This window comes from Anoplophora glabripennis, unplaced genomic scaffold (genome assembly GCF_000390285.2).
Source record: "Anoplophora glabripennis isolate ALB-LARVAE unplaced genomic scaffold, Agla_2.0 scaffold772, whole genome shotgun sequence".
In the NCBI taxonomy this organism is placed as follows: Eukaryota; Metazoa; Arthropoda; class Insecta; order Coleoptera; family Cerambycidae; genus Anoplophora; species Anoplophora glabripennis.
Genome location: NW_019416848.1, coordinates 88,809 through 108,867, shown reverse-complemented (window position 1 = coordinate 108,867; position 20,059 = coordinate 88,809). Strand labels below are relative to the sequence as shown.

At 36.4% G+C, this 20,059-nt stretch overlaps 2 protein-coding genes across 2 annotated transcripts in view; both read left to right on the top strand.

Moving 5' to 3' along the window:
* LOC108914445 (sperm-associated antigen 6-like) overlaps positions 1–20,059 on the top strand; it is a 32,997-nt gene that overhangs the window by 10,541 nt on the left and 2,397 nt on the right. The window lies entirely within an intron of this gene.
* On the top strand, positions 10,988–11,906 carry LOC108914446. The gene has a single exon (XM_018720270.1). The coding sequence runs from the start codon at positions 11,008–11,010 to the stop codon at positions 11,206–11,208; it is 201 nt and encodes a 66-aa protein (XP_018575786.1). The 5' UTR covers positions 10,988–11,007; the 3' UTR covers positions 11,209–11,906.

Sequence of the window (20,059 nt, the reverse complement as noted above, 5' to 3'; positions counted from 1 at the left end):
TGACAACATTTTTAAAAATATGGCGATGTTTCGCATGGTACTAGCTATGTCCTGTACACATTTAGTTTCGCACAACCCTCTCGGTTTCGAGAATTCAATACCTATGTATGTTTTCAGCCATGAAATTTGAATAATTCCAAATATTTCGAATTTTCACAACCAAGAACGGCGGTGACAACATTTTTAACATTAAGGCGATGTTTCTCATCGTATTAGCTACTATGTCCTATACAAATTTAGTTTCGCACAACTCTCTCGGTTTCGAGAATTCAATACCTATGATAAATTAACTTCCACTTTTTTAATATGTATCATTACACGGATTCTGTTAGATAATACCACCTTTTGTAGAGATAATTTGGGAGATCTAATTTCCGTTTAACAGCAGATATTAAACATCGGAAACCAACAAGTCATCCCGATAAAGAAGCGGAAACATCAATTTTATGTTAATTTATTCATAGATGTGGCTTTAAAAAAACAATTTACGGTTATTATGAAAAAATACCTGTTGCAGATTGGGTTCTAGCTTTATTATGTATCACAACATAGATAGCAATTTAATTATAGCTGCTATCATGTCATATATTAGATGCAGATGAAGTGCCATATGTTGTTTATCAGTATCACTTACCGATTTTGTAAGGCAAAGCGCCATCTATTGTTTGGCACCTGAAATATGTCGCGCCATCTATTATTCCTATTTAGTATTTGCTATGTTTTAGCAAATAAACGGGTACTGTTACCGTTGCTGTCTTCATTAATCAAATACAGTCACAAATTTAGCAACAATAATAGGCTTTTTTCACGACTGAATATTCGTGAATATCTGACTTATAGTTGCTATTTCTATCTCTTTTGATCTTAGTTGTCAGTTGAGAGTAGATGGCAGTTTAAATCTCTTCGCTCTCATACTACAACATACGACTTCACTCGCAAAAAAGCCTAGTGCTGCTCCTACAATAGCTGTCGGAGCATCAGTCCTCAGAGTAGTTGTCTCCCGCAAAATCATCATTTCAGTTACAAAGTTATCGTTCTGCCCGCTGAAATTTTGGGCCGCCCTCGGTATCGCACCGGGGATTTTTATCTGAAATTCGCGTGGTCGTAAGCGACCTTGGCAAAAGTAATGGCATCCCCGTGATTTCGGTGGAAGGCAGCGTAATGGAGGCGATAAAAGGGAGGACGCGTAAAAAACTGTTTACACAGCCATCGTGCAGATATCGGTCTGAATCAATTGACGGTGAGGCTTGAAACAGACACGATAAATTCGGATGTTTCGCGTTGTCGCCGACTTGTCGACTGTATTAATTCATTTACAGAGCTCGATTACACACACGGCGATTACAGCGTTCAATAACGAGCTGACAGAATATTTCTATTGGGTGAATTTTATATAGTAAAGTTTGCTGTAATTTTTTTTGAAAAAATTAAGGACGAGTCAATTTTTTAATAGAATCGGCAAACAAACACAGCCGCACTGGGCGACCGGCCATAAATTTCAGTTGTTGACAAATTGTCTAGCAGTGCAGCAATGCGGAATTATTTTATTGCTGATTATTTTTACTTAATAAATTTTCCAATCTAAACTAACAATCTTTCCTCATCCTTTCCTGGCAAGGATATCTTCATACCTTCTCGTTGGTTCTTGCCGAGCAGTAATGAAAATGTAAATGTTTTTTTATGTCATAACCAAAATTTACCTTCAATATAATAAAATTGTTTAAGCACATTAGTAATTAAAATATGTTGTTGGCCCAATGAACATAATAACAGAAATTTTCTACACATTATATACAAATTGTTTTTATTTTTTACCTTCAGCCGAAAATTTTTTTAGAGACGCCTATGAAAATCATTAAATTTTATTGCTAGGCGTTTTTATATATGTTCAACTGACTTCGGAAAATTATCTCGTTTGGAGAAGTCAAAAGCGAAGACGATGTTGATTTGCTTTTACGATTCCAAAGGCATTGCACACAAAGGGTTCGTTCCACAGGGCCAATTAATGCACATTCTATCCTGTAGTTATGAAGCGTTTAGTGCATCGTCTTCGTCCAGAATATCGCTGAGAAGCAAGCTGGCGTTTGTTGCACGATAATGCGCTATCTCATCGATCGACACTAGTGACCGATTTTTAGACTAAAAATCGCATTTTAACTGTCAACCACTCCCCGTATTCGCCTGATTTGGCACCGTGCAACTTCTACCATTTCGAAAATATGCATTTGTCGATGAACACAGATCATGAAGGACATCCCCGCTAACGATCCAAAACACCCATTCGACAAGCTTTAGACCATGCAAATTGCTGCATTGAGTAGGAAGGGGATTATTTTGAATAAAATAAATCGGTTTTGCCGAAAAAATTTTTGTTGTTCTTATTTTTTTAAAGTCCTGTTTACTCTGGAACGCACCTTGTATTTTAGTTCCGTTTTAAAAAGAAGACCACTTGAAAAATCAATGCTTAAAATGCGGAAATAGGTTAATTAAATTATCGCGGTTGAATTCATGTCGATGTTCGTCCAGTATATAGCTGTCAGAAATAATTTTAGACAATTCATTTGTCGTGGCGTTGTATTTTGCGAAAATATATCTGTTGGAAAATTTAAATAAACCGGGAAAGTTCTGGTATAAAGCTTCACGCAACCAGTCCTCACCTAGACAGTGTTTTCAAAACAATCTAATTTACTATCAAATCAACAAACAAATTAATCGATTATCTGCGACATTTCGTGTCTCGGTGCGTCCCAATTCCCGACAGCTGAACATCAAACTAATATCATTACAAATAATTACGATTCGTTGTTAACAATTTCATAACATGCCATCGATCTACCAGTTAAAAGTTTCGTACAAGGTCTAACGCCATTGATTTTCGGGATATAAGATTTGGAATAACTTGGAACATCGGGAAAAGGACGCCAGGGTTTCTACGCCACTGAGTGTTCTGAAAATGCCATCAAGCTTTTCGTTCCAAATCGCGTTAAAAAAATGAACAAAATAGAGAAAGACTTCCGCAAAATGCAATGAAGAATCGACGGTAAAAAATAGTTTTTTTACACCATAAAGGAGGTAAGTATTATTTACCAGTCGAGGACGATTTTGCGACCGAGCGGAGCGAGGGCTGGCAATAGAGTCCGAGACTGGTAAATTATACTTAACTGCTGCGTGGTGTATAACATTTTACCTGCTCCCATGAAATAAAGATTAGGTTTTATTTTTCGACATTTCTTAATTAATTCATTTTGACAATATTCGAAATCTTGCAAAGTCGCCTTGGTTGTTTGGATTTTGTCGTTTCTAAAGTATTTCTAAACAAAGCTACATAAAAGCTGCAATTTTGCTAGTTTTGAATTAATCTTTCTAAACGAGTGATTTTCAAATAGAAAGTGCAGCTAATGCTGCCTGCGAATTTTTATTGCCCGGGACGTCGAAAAAGCGCTACGGACAATAGTCCAGTCAGTTGGAAGGTTTGCCTGTGAAGTTTTAGGAGAGTTTTAAAAATTGGTATATTAATAGATTTTGACGTGCTCTTTCCGAATTTTTACTTTGCTACCTCTTTTTTTTTCTGGAAGTAGCCGCCATATTGGAAAAATTGCGCTCCAAAACAATTTTTCGACGATATTTTCTTTCCTACTCAGTTTACGGTGAAAATAGTTATGTAATAAATTATGGAGTTGGAAAAAATGCAGAGCGGTGGGGATGGAAAAAAGCAAGAATGGGCTAATTCCTGTCACCACACTCGAGCCCCCAGCTCCAGCAAACTTGCTAAAACTAATTTCTTGCAAATGTAAAAAAGAATGTCGGGGAGCCTGTGGAAGCAGAAAGGCTGGACTAAAGCGCTCCGTTATCTGCGCGAATTGCAATGGTAGGTTCCTGTGATAATTCGGATGTTGATCTGCAAGACAGTGATGAAGAGGAAGATACGGAGACAGTTCTTCAGCAAACCTTCGACGCAATCGAGGAAATAGGTGATGAAGTCGAAGAAGAGAACGCTGTCGCGGATAATTTAGAAGAACTTCCTATCCGTGAGGTTTTGCTCAGGTTCTGAAGATGAAGAACTCGCAAAACCTGATCCATCAGGGATAGCGAAGCGAAGGAGAATGCACTAAATTTAGTCAACAGTGCATCACATGTGGATTAGGCCTACCGGGGACATCACTAAAAAAAAACGCGCCAGGAACTCTACCTCATGATGGTGTGGAAGTGAGTTTGTTGGCCAATTCGCGTGTTGGAGCAGACTTTGCGGCGCTCGTACGCCGAAACTATTTATTTCACAGAAAAAAGGTTGATACATAAATTATAGGAAATGTTTTCTAGTTTAATTTATTACATGACTATTTTCACCGTAAAGTGAGTAGGAAAGGAAATATCGTCGAAAAACTGTTTTGGAGCGCCATTTTTCGAATATGGCGGCTACTTCCGGAAAAAAAAGAGGTGGCAAAGTAAAAATTCGGAAAGAGCACGTCAAAATCTATAAACATACCAATTTTCAAAACTCCCCTAAAACTTCACAGGCAACCCCCTTTTTGAACGCCAACTGATAAATAACGAGCGTTCAAATAAAAACGTGGTCAAGTTGGTTCTGAAAATTTGGACGTAGGGCGTAGCGTATAGCAAATGAACTTAAACGTCATCTGTCAAAGCGCTGTATCGCCGCTTTGTTATTGAAACTGACAGCTGTGACAGCTGCTATACAGCTCGTTGAGAAATGAGGTTAAGTTGGTCGCTATAAGCTACTCCCTACGTCCAGTGTGTCAGAGCCAACTTCGACCACGTTTTTATTTGAACGCTCGTTATATAAAAATTTCAAAGAATGGTGCCAGAATAAAAATATTGGTGTTTCTGAAATGTCACTGTTAGCATATTTCATAGAGAAGTCAAGAACTTTAAAGTCACCGGCGAGTTTGTGGAGTAAATACTCAATGATTAAGTCAACTATTTAGAGGAGAACATGGATATATAAAAAAACCCAAGCTGAGAGCATTTTTGAAACGTAAGAATGACGGCTATACCCTAAAAAGTCAAACGTTTTTGCAAGAGAAGAAATCAACTATTTTCTCGTTTAGGCACCCGATAACACATATTCGCTAATGAAGGTAGTGACGGTCTTAGGCATTGCGGGAATATGCCGTTCTGATGAGTTTTGACGCTCTTTTATGCCCTATCAAGCAGGTAAATGTTAAACCAACCAGTCGGCATTAATACCTTTTCTATGATTCCTAATAAGATTGCACAGTTTTTGAAACTAGAACATCCTGAAACATATACAGGCCATTCATTCCGAAGAACATCGGCAACGTTACTGGCTAATACAGGAGTTGATGTATTAGCAATCAAGAGACATGGTGGGTGGAAATCAGCCAACAGGATTCTTTACAATGACACTTCAACTCCAGATTCTAGTAGTATGTCGAATCTTGCTGTTTTAATGGATCAGTCAGATAATATTGAGCCTCGGGTGACGGAAATGGAGCGGTCAAATTATTTCGAGAAAAATGTGACAATTTGTAAACGCCAGGGGAATAATTATCCAGATTGATAAATGTTACTAAATGTAATAACTGTACAATTACTATAAATATTCATTCATAATAATTAATAAAAATGTAATTTTCATCAAATATTTCTGTTTATTTGTTCATAAAATACGCATTTATAAAACGAAATCACCATTTTCCCTAGGGAGGTAAGTTATCTCAGTTACCTCCCGTTGTCCATAGCAACATCCACTTCTACGGTAAAATCCACTTACCTCCTTAAAATTTACTATAGTGGGAGTAGACAAACAAATTATTTTGCATTGTTTAAGGATATATTACTGCTTATTAGAAACTTATTGATCTCTTGGATCTCATTCAGGAGCAAGGAAATAAATTACATTCGTTTTTTCAACGTCTGATTTTCGTTATGTTAATTTTTTCTACAAAAATAAAATACCGTCGAAATATAAGACACAGACGCTTGTCACGCAACGCAAATTGCAGTATCACGTGAAGATCCGCCTCGCGGAACAATCTATTAGACCTTAAAAGCCGTCAATTAGACTTCCGTGCGTGCGACACATTAAACAGCTGAACGCCATCCATCAAACCATCCAAACCTCCTTCGCCGTACTGTCATCTAATAACTAATAATTTCGCGAATAACTCCGGCCGCGTCCCATCCAATTGCCGGTACTACGCAAGGCCTTTACATGTAAACAGAGCAATTAATCACATCCTGTACCCCGACAATTTGTTCCAAATTAGAGACGTCAATGCATTGATTGCGCGACAACTAGACGAGTTGTCCATCCGCCAGACTGATTTTTTTCGCGTACGGCGTGTCCCAGTTTAGATACCCAGATGGGATAGACGGGAATTTCGATAACAGGAAGTTAATATGTCAGCCCTTGATATTCTGTAAGAGTTCCACAGAAATACAGTTAGCCTTGGATTTATGTATTTGATATTAAACGTCATATCCTGCAGTCAGTGCTACAAAGCATAAACTAAAACTATATTTTTATACAGGGCGGTAAGTGGATATGGAGTACGATACAGAAATTTTTGAGACAAGTCCTCCCATTGTATGGCGCTGTTATTAGTATTTTTTGCAAATGTAGTGCATACATACAGGGTCGGAAAGTCCCCATGGTTCATCGGCCGTTACGTGATAGCGATAAAGAAAGTCATAGAAATCCGTGCGATAGAGAAAGATGGCTATAATGAAGGCGTGTAATAGTCACCGCCCATTTCGCCCTTCCACAAATAAGAAGTGGATCTTATTTGCCACCCTGGGCACTAGGTACTTTGGAGACCGTCCCTGTCGTGATTTTCGTGTTCAGCGACTTCATAAACCCCCGAGTAGCAAAATTGAACTAATTTTCGTCAATATTTTCCGAGTTATAAATTTTTCATATTTTAACTCTTCGAGATGCAATTTTAAAAATGCATTTTTCTTATGCACCGATGCAATTTTCATTTCTCATTGACCACATAGGGTCACAAACTTTCTGGACGCACGATCCATTTTACTGCACAGATTTCGGAGGTTCAGTGTTTCATTTCGTCGACTAAAGAGATGAGCCACTAGATAACGATCGATGATATACAAGACAAAGATTCAATTATTATTATTATAAGAATCCCCGATTCCAAAACTCATAGTCCGAGATGTTTTGTGATTTCAGGTCCAGACCTAATCAAGATATACCGCAAATGTGCTTCACATCTGGCAGTTAAGTACTACAAGTAGAAGTTTTTTTGTGAACTATGGCAGAAAAAAATGTGTTAACCAAATGGTTTGCGTCAAGAAAATAAGAAATGTGCCAAAAGAAATAGCAACATCTCAATTTGCCTCATCCGGAAACTTTTACAAGACACTGCTTTAGGCGTTCTTCTGCCAAGCAACAGCCGACGCAGGGGCCGATATTACCACCATTAAACGACATGGGGGTGGAGTTCTAGTACGGTAGCGGTGACATATACAGGGTAGCCCATCGAAAACGTACCGCACGGCATTACAGGGTAGTAAAGAACTTTTCGGCAAAATCCAAAAACAGGTCAAATTTGTTTCTAAGGGGGACAACTTTTGGCTCAAAAAGCATACCAAAATCTTCAACCCCCTAAGTGGGGGTGCTATCCCCTAAATTTTTTCAAATGGGAATGGGGGTCAAGTGGGGGGTCATTAGAAAGGGCTTTTAATTCTCTATACATCGATTCTTACTTTTTGAAAATCGATTCATTATTTTAGAAAATATGCAGCTTTGAAAATACGAACAATATTTTTGACGAGAAATGCGAAAATCGATTTAATTTTACTTCAAAACTTACGGTATTAGTCAAGTAAATGCTGAAAATGTTGTCCGCCAACTTGCATACAATGATACAGGTTGTCTTCAAACCGTTGTCGAACATTCTGGAGCACTTGCGGTGTTACTTCGCGACATACATTAATGATTCGTCCTCGCAGATCTTCCAAGGTATCAGGTGGAGTGCTGTAAACTTTGCTTTTAATGTGCCCCCAGAGAAAGAAATCTAAAGGATTTAAGTCGGGTGACCGAGGGGGCCACTCAATTGCACCTCTTCGTCCTATCCAGCGTCCTGGAAACGTCTCATTTAGGTAATTGCGCACATTGAGCGAGTAATGTGGAGGAGCTCCGTCTTGCTGGAAAATCAGTTCGTGTTCATTGTAAGCAGGGTCGTCCTCTATGATATTTGTTAGAGCTGGGTCGATGACATTTTGTAGTAAATCCAAGTACATATCGCCTGTCAAATTTCCAGGAAGGAAAAAAGGACCTACAATGGAATTTCCAAAAATACCTGCCCATACATTCAACTTCTGGGGGTGTTGGGAGTGTGTCTCATGGAAAATCCTTGGATTGGTATCAGCCCAGTAACGACAATTATGGCGATTCACTAAACCATTCAAGAAGAACGTACACTCGTCCGAAAAACACACATTAAAGAGGAAATTATCGTTTATCGCTCGTTCAGTCATTATTTCGCAAAATTGCAAACGACGATCAAAATCGTCTTCATTTAGCTCTTGCACTAGCCGAATCTTATAAGGATGGAATTTGTATTTTTTTAATATTCGTTGGACACTTGTACGACTCACTCCTGTCGCAGTAGCCAATTGCATTGTACTCAGCGTACTATCCATTGCCACTTGCCCCAATACCGCTATTTCCGTAGGTTCATTTAGTACCGGATTTTCAACCTGCCTCTTTTTGTTATGAACGGAGCCAGTTTCGCGAAATTTGGCCACCAATTCGCGAACAATTTTTCCAGACGCATGTTTCTCAGGATGCCGTTGGTTGAACAGTTCGGCGACCCGATTTCCGCATTCATTGTTTTTGAAAAAAAGCTCAATAATTTCTACTCTTTCTGGAATTGAGTACACCATAATTAATCAATTTAAAAGACTCGGCAGTATTGGTACTCTTCAACTACAAGTCACAAGACAGTTATCTAGCAACTTCTTGTGGCCTATCTAAATACGAAACAAAAAGCGGACAATTTTTTGCTCACCAAAATCAGGCTAAAGAATTCGCAAATCAGAAAAAAAAACAGCGAATTCTTTTGAAGGAATTTACCAAGCTAATACCGTAAGTTTTGAAGTAAAATTAAATCGATTTTCGCATTTCTCGTCAAAAATATTGTTCGTATTTTCAAAGCTGCATATTTTCTAAAATAATGGATCGATTTTCAAAAAGTAAGAATCGATGTATAGAGAATTAAAAGCCCTTTCTAATGACCCCCCACTTGACCCCCATTCCCATTTGAAAAAATTTAGGGGATGGCACCCCCACTTAGGGGGTTGAAGATTTTGCTATGCTTTTTGCGCCAAAAGTTGTCCCCCTCAGAAGCAAACTTTACCTGTTTTTGGATTTTGCCGAAAAGTTCATTACTACCCTGTAATGCCTTGCGGTACGTTTTCGATGGGCTACCCTGTATAGAAGATTCTATACAGAAAAAAATTTCAATCGCAAATAAATTGTTACCAACTTCAGCAGAGCTAACGGGACTTGCCAATAATACAACGTACGCAGAAAACTTAAATAATTACAGCAGCAGCCTCATTGAACAGCCAGAACTAAAAGCTACGATAACTGGCATAAATTTAACTCACTGCAATATCGGCACTTTCAATTTACATGCAGTGCAAAATAAATTGTAATCGTCCTATTTATAATAGTAATTGTTTTGTATTGAAATGATATATTACTTAAAATGTAATAAAATCATAGATAAGTCTCGAAAAAATGACAAATTATTTTGACATTTGACATTTGACTTTGGCGTTCTAGAACATGAAAGTATTATGCAGTTAGGTGATAAAAAAGACTTTGTCAACTGAAAATTTAACGGAAATGTCGACGTTTGATGACAGTTCTCGAAAAACGACTCTTATTTCATCTTTGACTTTCGCACTAAGGTAAGTTGGGTTAAATCGGCGAATTGTTCGAGGAACACCCTGTACCTGATCCGTTATACCCACCAATCCACGCCCTCGGCACACGTGCCTCCGATTCGATCAGGGGAAAATTCCCGCGCGATCGATAACGTGGCCGGCGGCCCCTCCTAGTCCGGCCCTGGCCGTCCATATGACCAGAAACCGGAGTAAGGAAACGATATTGATCAGTCAGCTCAGTAGGTAACCATACGGACGACGACCGTCGAGAGCAGCACCACGCAGACGACGATGTCGGCGTGATCGCGACCACCGGCCCTGCCGCGCGCGGAAAACCGACCACCTCGCCGTGAAATATGCTAAAATCGAGCGGCTTCAAGGAGAAATTGTACACAAACGACAAGGCGCTGCGCGTCGTAGGCGACAGGATCGAGCTGGTGAGGCAGCACAGGCCCCCCAGGTGCTGTTACGCGAGCAAAAACATAAAGTTATCCGTGGAGGCGCCGGAACAGACGTCGCCGAGGAGCCACCGACGCGGGAAGGCCGAGAACGACAAGAGGAAGACGTTCAAGGTGAACGTGAAGGAGCTCCGGGACGCCCAGGTGTGCAGCAAGCAACTCAGGCAGATCTACGAAACCGTAGAAGTGACGGACTTTGAAAGGATTCTCCGCGGCCTTTACGTAAGTGATGAGTACAGCAGGAAGCGGGACAAGTCCAGGACGAACGACATCATCGCCGGCGTAAGGCCCGCCGAGGTGTACGAGCACTTCTTCGGCCAGCACTACTCCTACCTAAGGAGCCTGGTAAACAAGAGTTAAGGCGGCGATAATTTATCAATAAAAAGTAAACAACGCTCGCGTCACCGCGAATTGAATTCGTTCCGCTAATTTGTACAGTGCTCTAGATGTTAGCGTGCCCCAGTAGAACGACCGCGAGACCTAGTGTAGACGACACGACCGACGTACGTATCGAGAAAATGCCTTTTCGCTTCACATTGCCTTAAGATAAACCGCTGACCCGGCCCGGCCCTTGATGCTTGCAACACATCCCAAGTTACTTCTGTGATAAAACAAACAGGGTGTCCACTACACGTTAAGGGTTACTAGAATGGACTGCAAGAACTTACCATCCGCCGCGCCCCAGGTCAAGTCCAGGGACCTGGACAGGAAGGTGCTGAGGGAGACGCTGTACTCGGAGATATTCCAGAGGCACAGGAGGTCCATCTTCGCGCTGGGCTCCTTCCTCAGGATGCTGAAAACCAAGAAATCCAACTACAATGTGATAAAGCAGGACGGCGAGTCCGAATAGCAGTGCGGGTTCCCCTTTAGCTGACCGGTGTGGGGGTGGTGATTGGCAGGTCGTGCTCGTAAGGATTACATGAGTATATATTTTTTTAATTCCCGTAAAATCATAATTTTATGTAGAGTTTTGAGTCGCAGTTACCTTGAAATCTCCTCGAACTTAATAATTTTGTCGCGAACACATTTTCACTGTAAACAATGACCGACAAAATCGTATATTTATTGGCATATTTTTACCATGTTATTATTATTACTAATCGTAGCTTCTCGAAACATGATTATGGTTGTTCAGTTGTTCAGTAAACAGTCCAATAATCGAGGTCAAGTTTTATATTAACGTATTTTTAAAAACGTGCACAGCGACTATTTTTAAATGGATATTAACTACCGAATTTTTTTCACAATAGTAAGTTGCGAAATACATGTTGTTGATGATACGTTTTGCCGAATGGTGCATTCTGCGATACAAATCGATAAAAAAATTATAAAAACGTGTCCGAAAACGTTTCGCTTTCGAGGTACAAGGTATTCAAATATAAAAAAGTTTCACATTTCTTCCTATACCTTTTAAGAACACAAGCTAATGATTTAATCATGGGCAAAAGTTTACTGAATTCACAAACGTTTTGACCAGTGGCGGAGATGTCACTGAATATTTTGGAAATTGGACTGAAATATATTTAATGGGCTCATTCAGCATTTTTTTTATTTGCTTAACGGAAAGATATTGCAATTTTAAGGTTCTCTGCAAAGAATTAGAATTTTATAACGCCTACGAGTCATCCAAAAAAAAACATAAACTGGCGAGCTTAGTATCCGCTTAATCGGGAGGTGTGACGTCACCGCATGGGAAACATTTCCATTGTTGATTTTTTTGTGAATATTATCTAATACCTATAGGTACTAAGTATTTATATAAAAATACAAATAAATATTACATTATTAATATAACGTCGAAATCTTCTTGAACCTTTTGTTTAATATTAAAATATATTTATTTTCTTGGGAAATTGGGTTCTGGTGTGATAGTCGGTTAAAAAAAGAATAAAAAACAGCAGCGATTTATTTCTTGACGTTTCGTTCCTGATCAGGAACTTTTTCAAAAGGCTTTTATTATTAAAATTGTTTTAATTAATAAATTAAAACGTAAAACAAACAATAATTTACTTAATATTTAGAATATTTTTTTGTAATTACAGTTAATTTAATAAGAAAATAATTGTACGTATTAACGAAATTATTTTCTTATTAAATTAATTGTAATTACAAAAAAAAATTCTAAATATTAAGTAAATTATTGTTTGTTTTAGGTTTTAATTTATTAATTATAACAATTTTAATGATAAAAGCCTTTTTGAAAAAGTTCTTGATCAGGAACGAAACGACAAGTAAGAAATCGCTGCTGTTTTTTATTCTTTTTTTAACCGACTATCACACCAGAACCTAATTTCCCAAGAAAATAAATATATTTATAAGATATTAGATACATTTTATGAAGTTTCCATGGAAATAGAAATAGTAATAAGAATTTTGTATATATTTGATTAGGTAAATCTTTGAAAACTGTTACAGAAACGGTTTCGTCCAATTAAACGCAAAATCCTTATTCTTATTTACTATTCTTATTGTACAAAACATCAAAACTTTCGCTACAAACGTACTTTGAAGAAGCTTTACACGTTATTGAAACGTAACCTTTGCATTTTCACTCCTCTCATCTCAGCACTGATAAAGTCGTGGTTTTTATTAAAAAAATCCATAACCATTAACAAACCTACTTCTGGCAAATTAAAAGAATCTGCTTTTACGAAATTTGCTTCTATTTTTAAAATTTTATATGCACAAACTCTAAAGCAATATGTATATGCAGAAACTCATCTGGAAGATAAGTAGCGCCAAGCAGGCTGACGGTCCCATGCGGTGACGTCATTGCATTGCCACAGCTGAGACAAATTTTCGCATTTTAAAATATAGTTTGCAATACTAAATTACTAAATTACCCCATTACAAAAAAGATATCTTCCATTTCATTCAAAAATCGAACCATTTTTGAGTTATTATTTTTTTTAAACTAACATAGGACCGCGCCATAAATCGAAAATAACTCAGAAACTCACTAAAAAAATTCAGGAATTTTTTGTTAAAAATAAAATTTCAATACAATGTAACTGTCAGAAGTCCTTGGCGTGGCAATTATATATTTTTTACAGTGTTAGGTACTATCCTTCAGAAAATCAAAAATTGCTACACCAATGATTTTTTTCGACTTTTACAGTGTCTTTAATTTTTTTGTGTAGTATTGAAGTTGTTTTCAAGTACCTATGTTGTAGGCTTATTTTAACAAAAAAAGTGAATTGCGAATAAAATTAAAGTGCTTATTTTCTCAGAAATGCCAACCGAAATTAAATACTCTTACCCAATTTCCAAAATATTCAGTGGGGTCCAAATTCTAGGGTTTTTAATGACGGTGTTTACTAGTACCTCCGCCACTGCCTGGCAGATTTGTGTGCCGATTCTGCAAATCTTTGTCCATAATTAGTTAGCTCATTAGCCTAAGTTTCGTCAATCCACTTCAAACAACTTCAGAGATATTTAAATAAATATATACTTTTTTATTTCGACACCCTGTATAACGAAGCGTGTCCGGACATTAAAGAATGGCATAGTATTTCCTTAACATCCTGTATAATTAAACATCTGTACACGTACAAGCAAAAATAATTTCCAAAAACCTTAAAAAATGTACAGGTTTCACCATTAAAATATTGTTAACATCCATAATAATAATAATCTTATCTTACTTTTCGCTGTTAAGCGTTGAAAACATGTTGTTTTTTGCATGAAACTTTAATTTTTGGAATTATACAATATTAGATACAGGCCGAGTCAAAGATAGGTAGTTAAAATCGTCAATATTGAAATATTTCAAGTCAAATATTTGCAAATGATTATCCAGTGGTGTAGGTGAGGGGTAGTCTCATTTACAGTGGCGACAATAGAGTTAAATGCCGTTAAATAGCAATGTCTACGACAGTCTACAAAATTTTTGACAAATGTGCCGTTATGGCGGAAATTGTATTCTATCTTGATAAATGTCAAAAAATTCTATAGCAGTATCCTGGTGTGAATATATAGGGTGTAGCTTATAAAACAAATGCCATGGTGTGCTCACTAACCGGCGCAGTTTTGTCCTGTAGGCGCGTGACGTCATTAACGAGATGCAGATTTACTCAGACAATTTAAATTGATCGCGATACGTAAGACCCAAAATGTGTAATTTTCACATTTACGTATGGTACGAATCCTGTTTAAAAAGTCGGTGAACATAACCTTAAATATTGTGTCGAAATAACTATTCTGTTAGAACTTTGAAGAAGCGTTATCTGTTTTGGACAATGAAATGAATGATGTGAGGAAGTTTATACTGCGACAGCTCTGGAAATGTAATTATTAGTTCAAATAACACAAGTGTTGCATTTCCATGCAAATGTATGCCTTGATTTCGTCTCGCGAGTCTCGTTAGTGACGTCACATGCACGTAGGCACGCTGGTGCGAGCAAAATACGCAGGGTGATTAAGTGAAATATCATTAATTTAAGGGAAGGATAAGATAAAAAAAAATTAAAGGAATATTTAAAAAAAAAATTTCAAATCATTATTTTAACGATCCTGACCGCCGACCTACAAAGGTTTATCGAGAGTGTGTTTTTAATAGTGAACATCAGAAACAGACCTTTTTACCTAGACGCATGAATGAAAAAAGATATTTTTTACATTTTAAATATTAACAAGTGTATTTATTTGTTAATAAAAATAAATCTATAATAATTGTTTTCGAATGTTAGGTTATAATTTAGTATTTTTAACGTTTTCACTATGTTTTAATTAAATATTCAATTAATTATTCGGTTTGTAGTACGTATAAGGTATAAGTGTGACTTACTGGGTTCCGCTGCATTTTAATTCTGAAACCAATTGCAAGACGACTGGGGAAATCAGCTGTTTCGCTTCAACGTTCCCAGGGCGCCGAATTAGCGGAAGTTAAGGGGTAATTTCCTTATTTTCTAAAAGATCTAGTATTTTTTTTTCGATTGTCTGTCTTTATTAGGCCTTCCGAATACGTGGTTAAAATTAATGACATTATAACTGAACCACCCTGTATAAAATATTGAAATTTAAACGTCAATTCTGACACACTGTGATTTATAAAGCCACTGTAGCTTCATCCTATGGCATATGTTTTTCTTTATTGTTACATTACGTCGAACCTGCCACAAAAAATATGCCCACTTAAAAAGACTTTAGTCTCTATACTCAAAATTTAATGACGGATTCATTTGTTTTATTTTCTGCTATCTCACAACCTATAAATTTACTACGTTCTAAAATTTTAGCTTCGAAGAGACGCTTATCTCAGTTCCGTTATCAACACCCACATCGTATCAACCGAACCAAACCCTGTTACCCCACCCGGGTGCTTTGTCACAGAATTCGAACTGCAAGAACCGACAAAACTGTCCCACAAAAGTTACTACCTCTTTAAATAACGGTTATCTCTACCGCCACCCCTATCGAGTTGCCACATACACCCCTCGACTCAAAAATAGGCCGCTGTTCATCATCCACATAATCGTATCTGACATTTTCATTGTGGCGAGCCGCCACTGCCTGATTTTATAATGCCAGGCCCTCTGCGATTAAATTCATACGCCGGAATCGCTTCCTAGGAACGAACTGTGACATTTCGTACGTATATGTAGGAGAGGTCTATAGAGCGGCTCAAAAGATTTTAGATTTCAAGGTAAAAGCGTGCCGAAATCGAGAACATCCCGTATAACGAACAGTCCTTACAGCTCGACCTTGCACCGTACTATGCTGATACTGTTTATTTATTGTTACAAACCATATTTATTAGAGTTGTTGTAAGATATAATTATCTATATATATATATGAGCAATTCTTTTTATTTAGATTTATGCGGGTATACACTGTAAGTCTAATTTTTGTGATAACCCTTAGACGATATGTATATTGCGCGGCATTTTTTTAGGTTGAGGTCACTGGAGATTTGTAATTGTGAATATTATTAGATCACCGCCACAGTACGTAATTTCGTTTGTGGTAGACGCCATTTTATTGTGTAGATGTGTGACAGAACGGGAAACGCAAATAAAAGTGGCCGAGTCAGTCTAAGAGGACTATAATTAATTTTTTTAGTCAGTGCTGAAACTGCTGACTAATAAAATCGAGGTACTGATCGCCTTAAGTGGTTGCCCTGGTTCTGTCACACCCCGTAGAAGTTAGTTTGGGTATTCTGCTGTTGTGGACTAGTTGATTATGATAAAAAAAATCGTTATAAATATTAATGTTTTCTACAAACAGAGTGTAATTCTGATTATGGTTTTCTACTGCCAAAAAGATGACTTGTATTAAATATAACAACACTGAAAAGATATGTAAATTTTATAAAATTAAACTAATAAAGATACTGTTTCTAGGAGGATGTTTTATTTTTTTAGAAAATTACCCATTATTATTTTCAAAAAGAGATGGATGAAATTATGCGATATCCTTGAATTGATAACAATAAACTGGTGACAGATTAGGTGCTTGTTTTGAAGTGCTACTAAAAATTTCACAGCCATCCCCGCAAAAAATTATGCGATATCCGTTGACTGCACGAAAAACAGTAAATACCTTAAAAACCAAAAACCATTATACCATTCGAAAAAGAACAAAATTGTTTATCAGGCTGCGCAAAAATATACAGGGTATTCCAATTCGAAATATAAGTTAAGATGGTTTAAAGTTGACTAAATTCGGCATTAAATTTCTACCACCCTGTATGAAATTAAGTCATTTTGAAATTATGGCAGGGAAGCTTAGAGTTTTAGTTATGTTCCCTATAAATTTTATCGATCTAACTTTATTATTGTAAAATACACATCTTTTTGAATTAGGCAGTGCTTTTCAATTTTTTTTTTTAAATTAAATATATCAAAAACGGTTATCTTTAAAAATAGGAAACCTTTATGAATGTTCACCTAAAAATTGACGTTGAATCCAAAATTGCAATAATATACAGGGTGTTCCATTTAAAATAACGAAGATGACGTCAACTTCTAGACACCTTGTATAGGTACTAATTGATCCAAAGAAACGTATCAGAAATGAAAAATTTCAAAAAGTTAAGATTAAGCTCACTAACTATCAAAGTAGGAAGTGTAAAACAACATTATAAACAAATTGTCCCAGACAAAAGCCGCTCGGGAATTCGCTCTTTTTGCATTAAATAGAGCTATTAACGATATAAAAAAGCTATATTGGGAACAAAGAGGCATAAGTGATTTATTTTTTTTAATTACCGTAAAAATTAGCTCTATTTAATGCAAAAAGAGCGAATTTCCGAGCGGCTTTTGTCTGACCCTGGGACAATTTGTTTATAACGCTGTTTTGCATATCCTACTTTGTTAGTTGTAAAAAGCAACTAATTTCAACTTTTTGAATTTTTTGTTTTTCGATACATTTCTTTGGATCAATTATTAGAACCTATATCTACCATATTAACTTCAAAAATTAACGTTTATTAATTAAATAATTAGTTGCAAAATAACGAACGACATTAATTAACAAATACCTGGAGCAACAATGTCACTGTCAATCTAATCGGCCTTTAGCACAAATTGGTAAAATATGACTTGAGGTACCTTAAATTGTAGGTAATTTAATTGCCTATAACATAAAACAACTAATTTTCCGATAACTGGTCTAGATTTTCATGGGCAGTACCAAAAAAGTGAAAAAAACACGTAATTTTGCCACTTATTCACAATTTGCGTCACTTCTTTCGAGTTAGTTTTTGATATTATCGTTCTACATACTCTTCATCGCCTTAGAGTACAATACAATGTCTACTAATAATTTTTTCAAGTTTTGACGGTTTATAATCTAATTTGACTGAACTATTAGCTAAGCTTAGGCATCTTTGTCGTGCCCTTATTGTTCTCGGGCTTAAAACCAACAAGAAGAACCGAAATGAAGTCCAGCCCTACAGAGCCCAGCCCGAGAACAACAAGGGCAAGTCAAAGGTTCCTAGTTAAGGGCTAAGAAAGTGCAATTCAAGTGTATTGGTACTCAACGTAAAGATAAAAAATGCAAGATATTTCAAGGTTTTCTGGATAGATTTAAAGAAAATCTAGTTTTTTCATTTCTCAAATTTTGTATCTCTCAATTAGATATTTAGGAAAGAATAATTTTAAAAAATCAGTGTCCGCCAATTAAGGGCAATCTAGATATAACATAATTTTAATCCGTCAAAATAAGAAAATACATTTTCTGAAAAATATGTTTCATTTTTAGCTTTTAGCTGAGCTCCGATAGCCGCAAATATTGTTTCTTTTATTAGGAAATTTATTACAGAAGTTAATATTTACCAGACTAATAACACTGATAAAGTGGCACTGTAAATAAAAAAAGGTGTAAACAGCTTAAGTTAAAAATAAAGGTACCATCATTAAACACAATAAAAGAGAGTTTTCGATTTGATAATAATTAAATTTAATCCAGTAATGCAAATGACGCCAAACACATTTTTATTCTTCACAACCTAATACAATAGAAAATATTGACAATTTCCATTCCCGGTGATTAATATATGTAACATTATTTTTAAATGAATTTTACACAAAAATGGAACATTCTACCAGTATGAATCAAGAGTACCTTTTTTTACTAGAAAACTCATAAAATTTCATACTTTTCAGTCAAAATTCAAAAGAGTGAAAGCATAAAAAAGTTATGGTAAATTTTACCCCTCTCTCCCCCACTGTTGACACGTATGCGATAAAAATTTGCAAATTTCGATTTAGTAGCGAATTAAGCACGTAAGAGTTAAGCTAGTTACCAAATTTTATAAATTTATCTCAACTGGAGTTATTTAAAAAAAATCATCATCAGAATGGCCCGTTTAGTTGGCTATAACTTCCTTAGAAAGAATTTTTGGACCAACTTTTATATAAAGAAAAAGTAATCTTTTCTGTAGAAATATTGCCCCCTAATTTCGGGACACCCTATACAGAGTGCAGAGAGTTTCTTAATTTTAGTGCAGAATGCGAATACGTTAAAAAAAATAGGAGTTTCCATTTAATTTCGAGTTTTTCACAATTTCTGAACTTCATATTCGATATTTTTTTTTGACCACCCTGTATAAAAAGTGGAAAATATTCATATCAAATTCGATAAATTAGGTCTTCCTCTACAAAATGTCCAATTTGCGCAAAAAAATAAATCTTTGTTTCCGGGAAAACTAAATTTTGCTGACAGTCTACATCTGTCAATTTTTGCTTAAAAATCAAAATATCTCGGAAACGGTCAATCTTAAGTATGGAGTGTGCTATATGTTTTCAACTTAAAAATAGATGCTCTTTCCAAAAATGCAATAATATACAGGGGGTTCCATTTAAAATAAGAAAGTTAGTTTCGACGTCCGGTATAACCGGAAGTACGATGACCTTGAAAATATTTTAGTTTGGTAGGCCCCACGGTCCGTATCACATTAACACAATTTCAAAAAAATCCTTCTAGCGTTTCCCAGATATCCATCGATGGAGTTCGTGGTGGGACACCTTGTATGCCTATCTCATTCTACAGGGTGAGTTAGTTTTTTGTAGACAAACTTTAATAGGTGATAGAACACATGTTTTTAAAAAGAAAAGGTCCTATAAACATATGTTGTAGAAAGCTTCGTTTCCGAGATAGAGGGTGTTGAATATAATTTGTTTTTCTCGAATTTTCGTTATAACTTATAAAGGAATGCTTAGATTTTTTCATGTTTGGGAGATAATGCCTATTAATTAAGG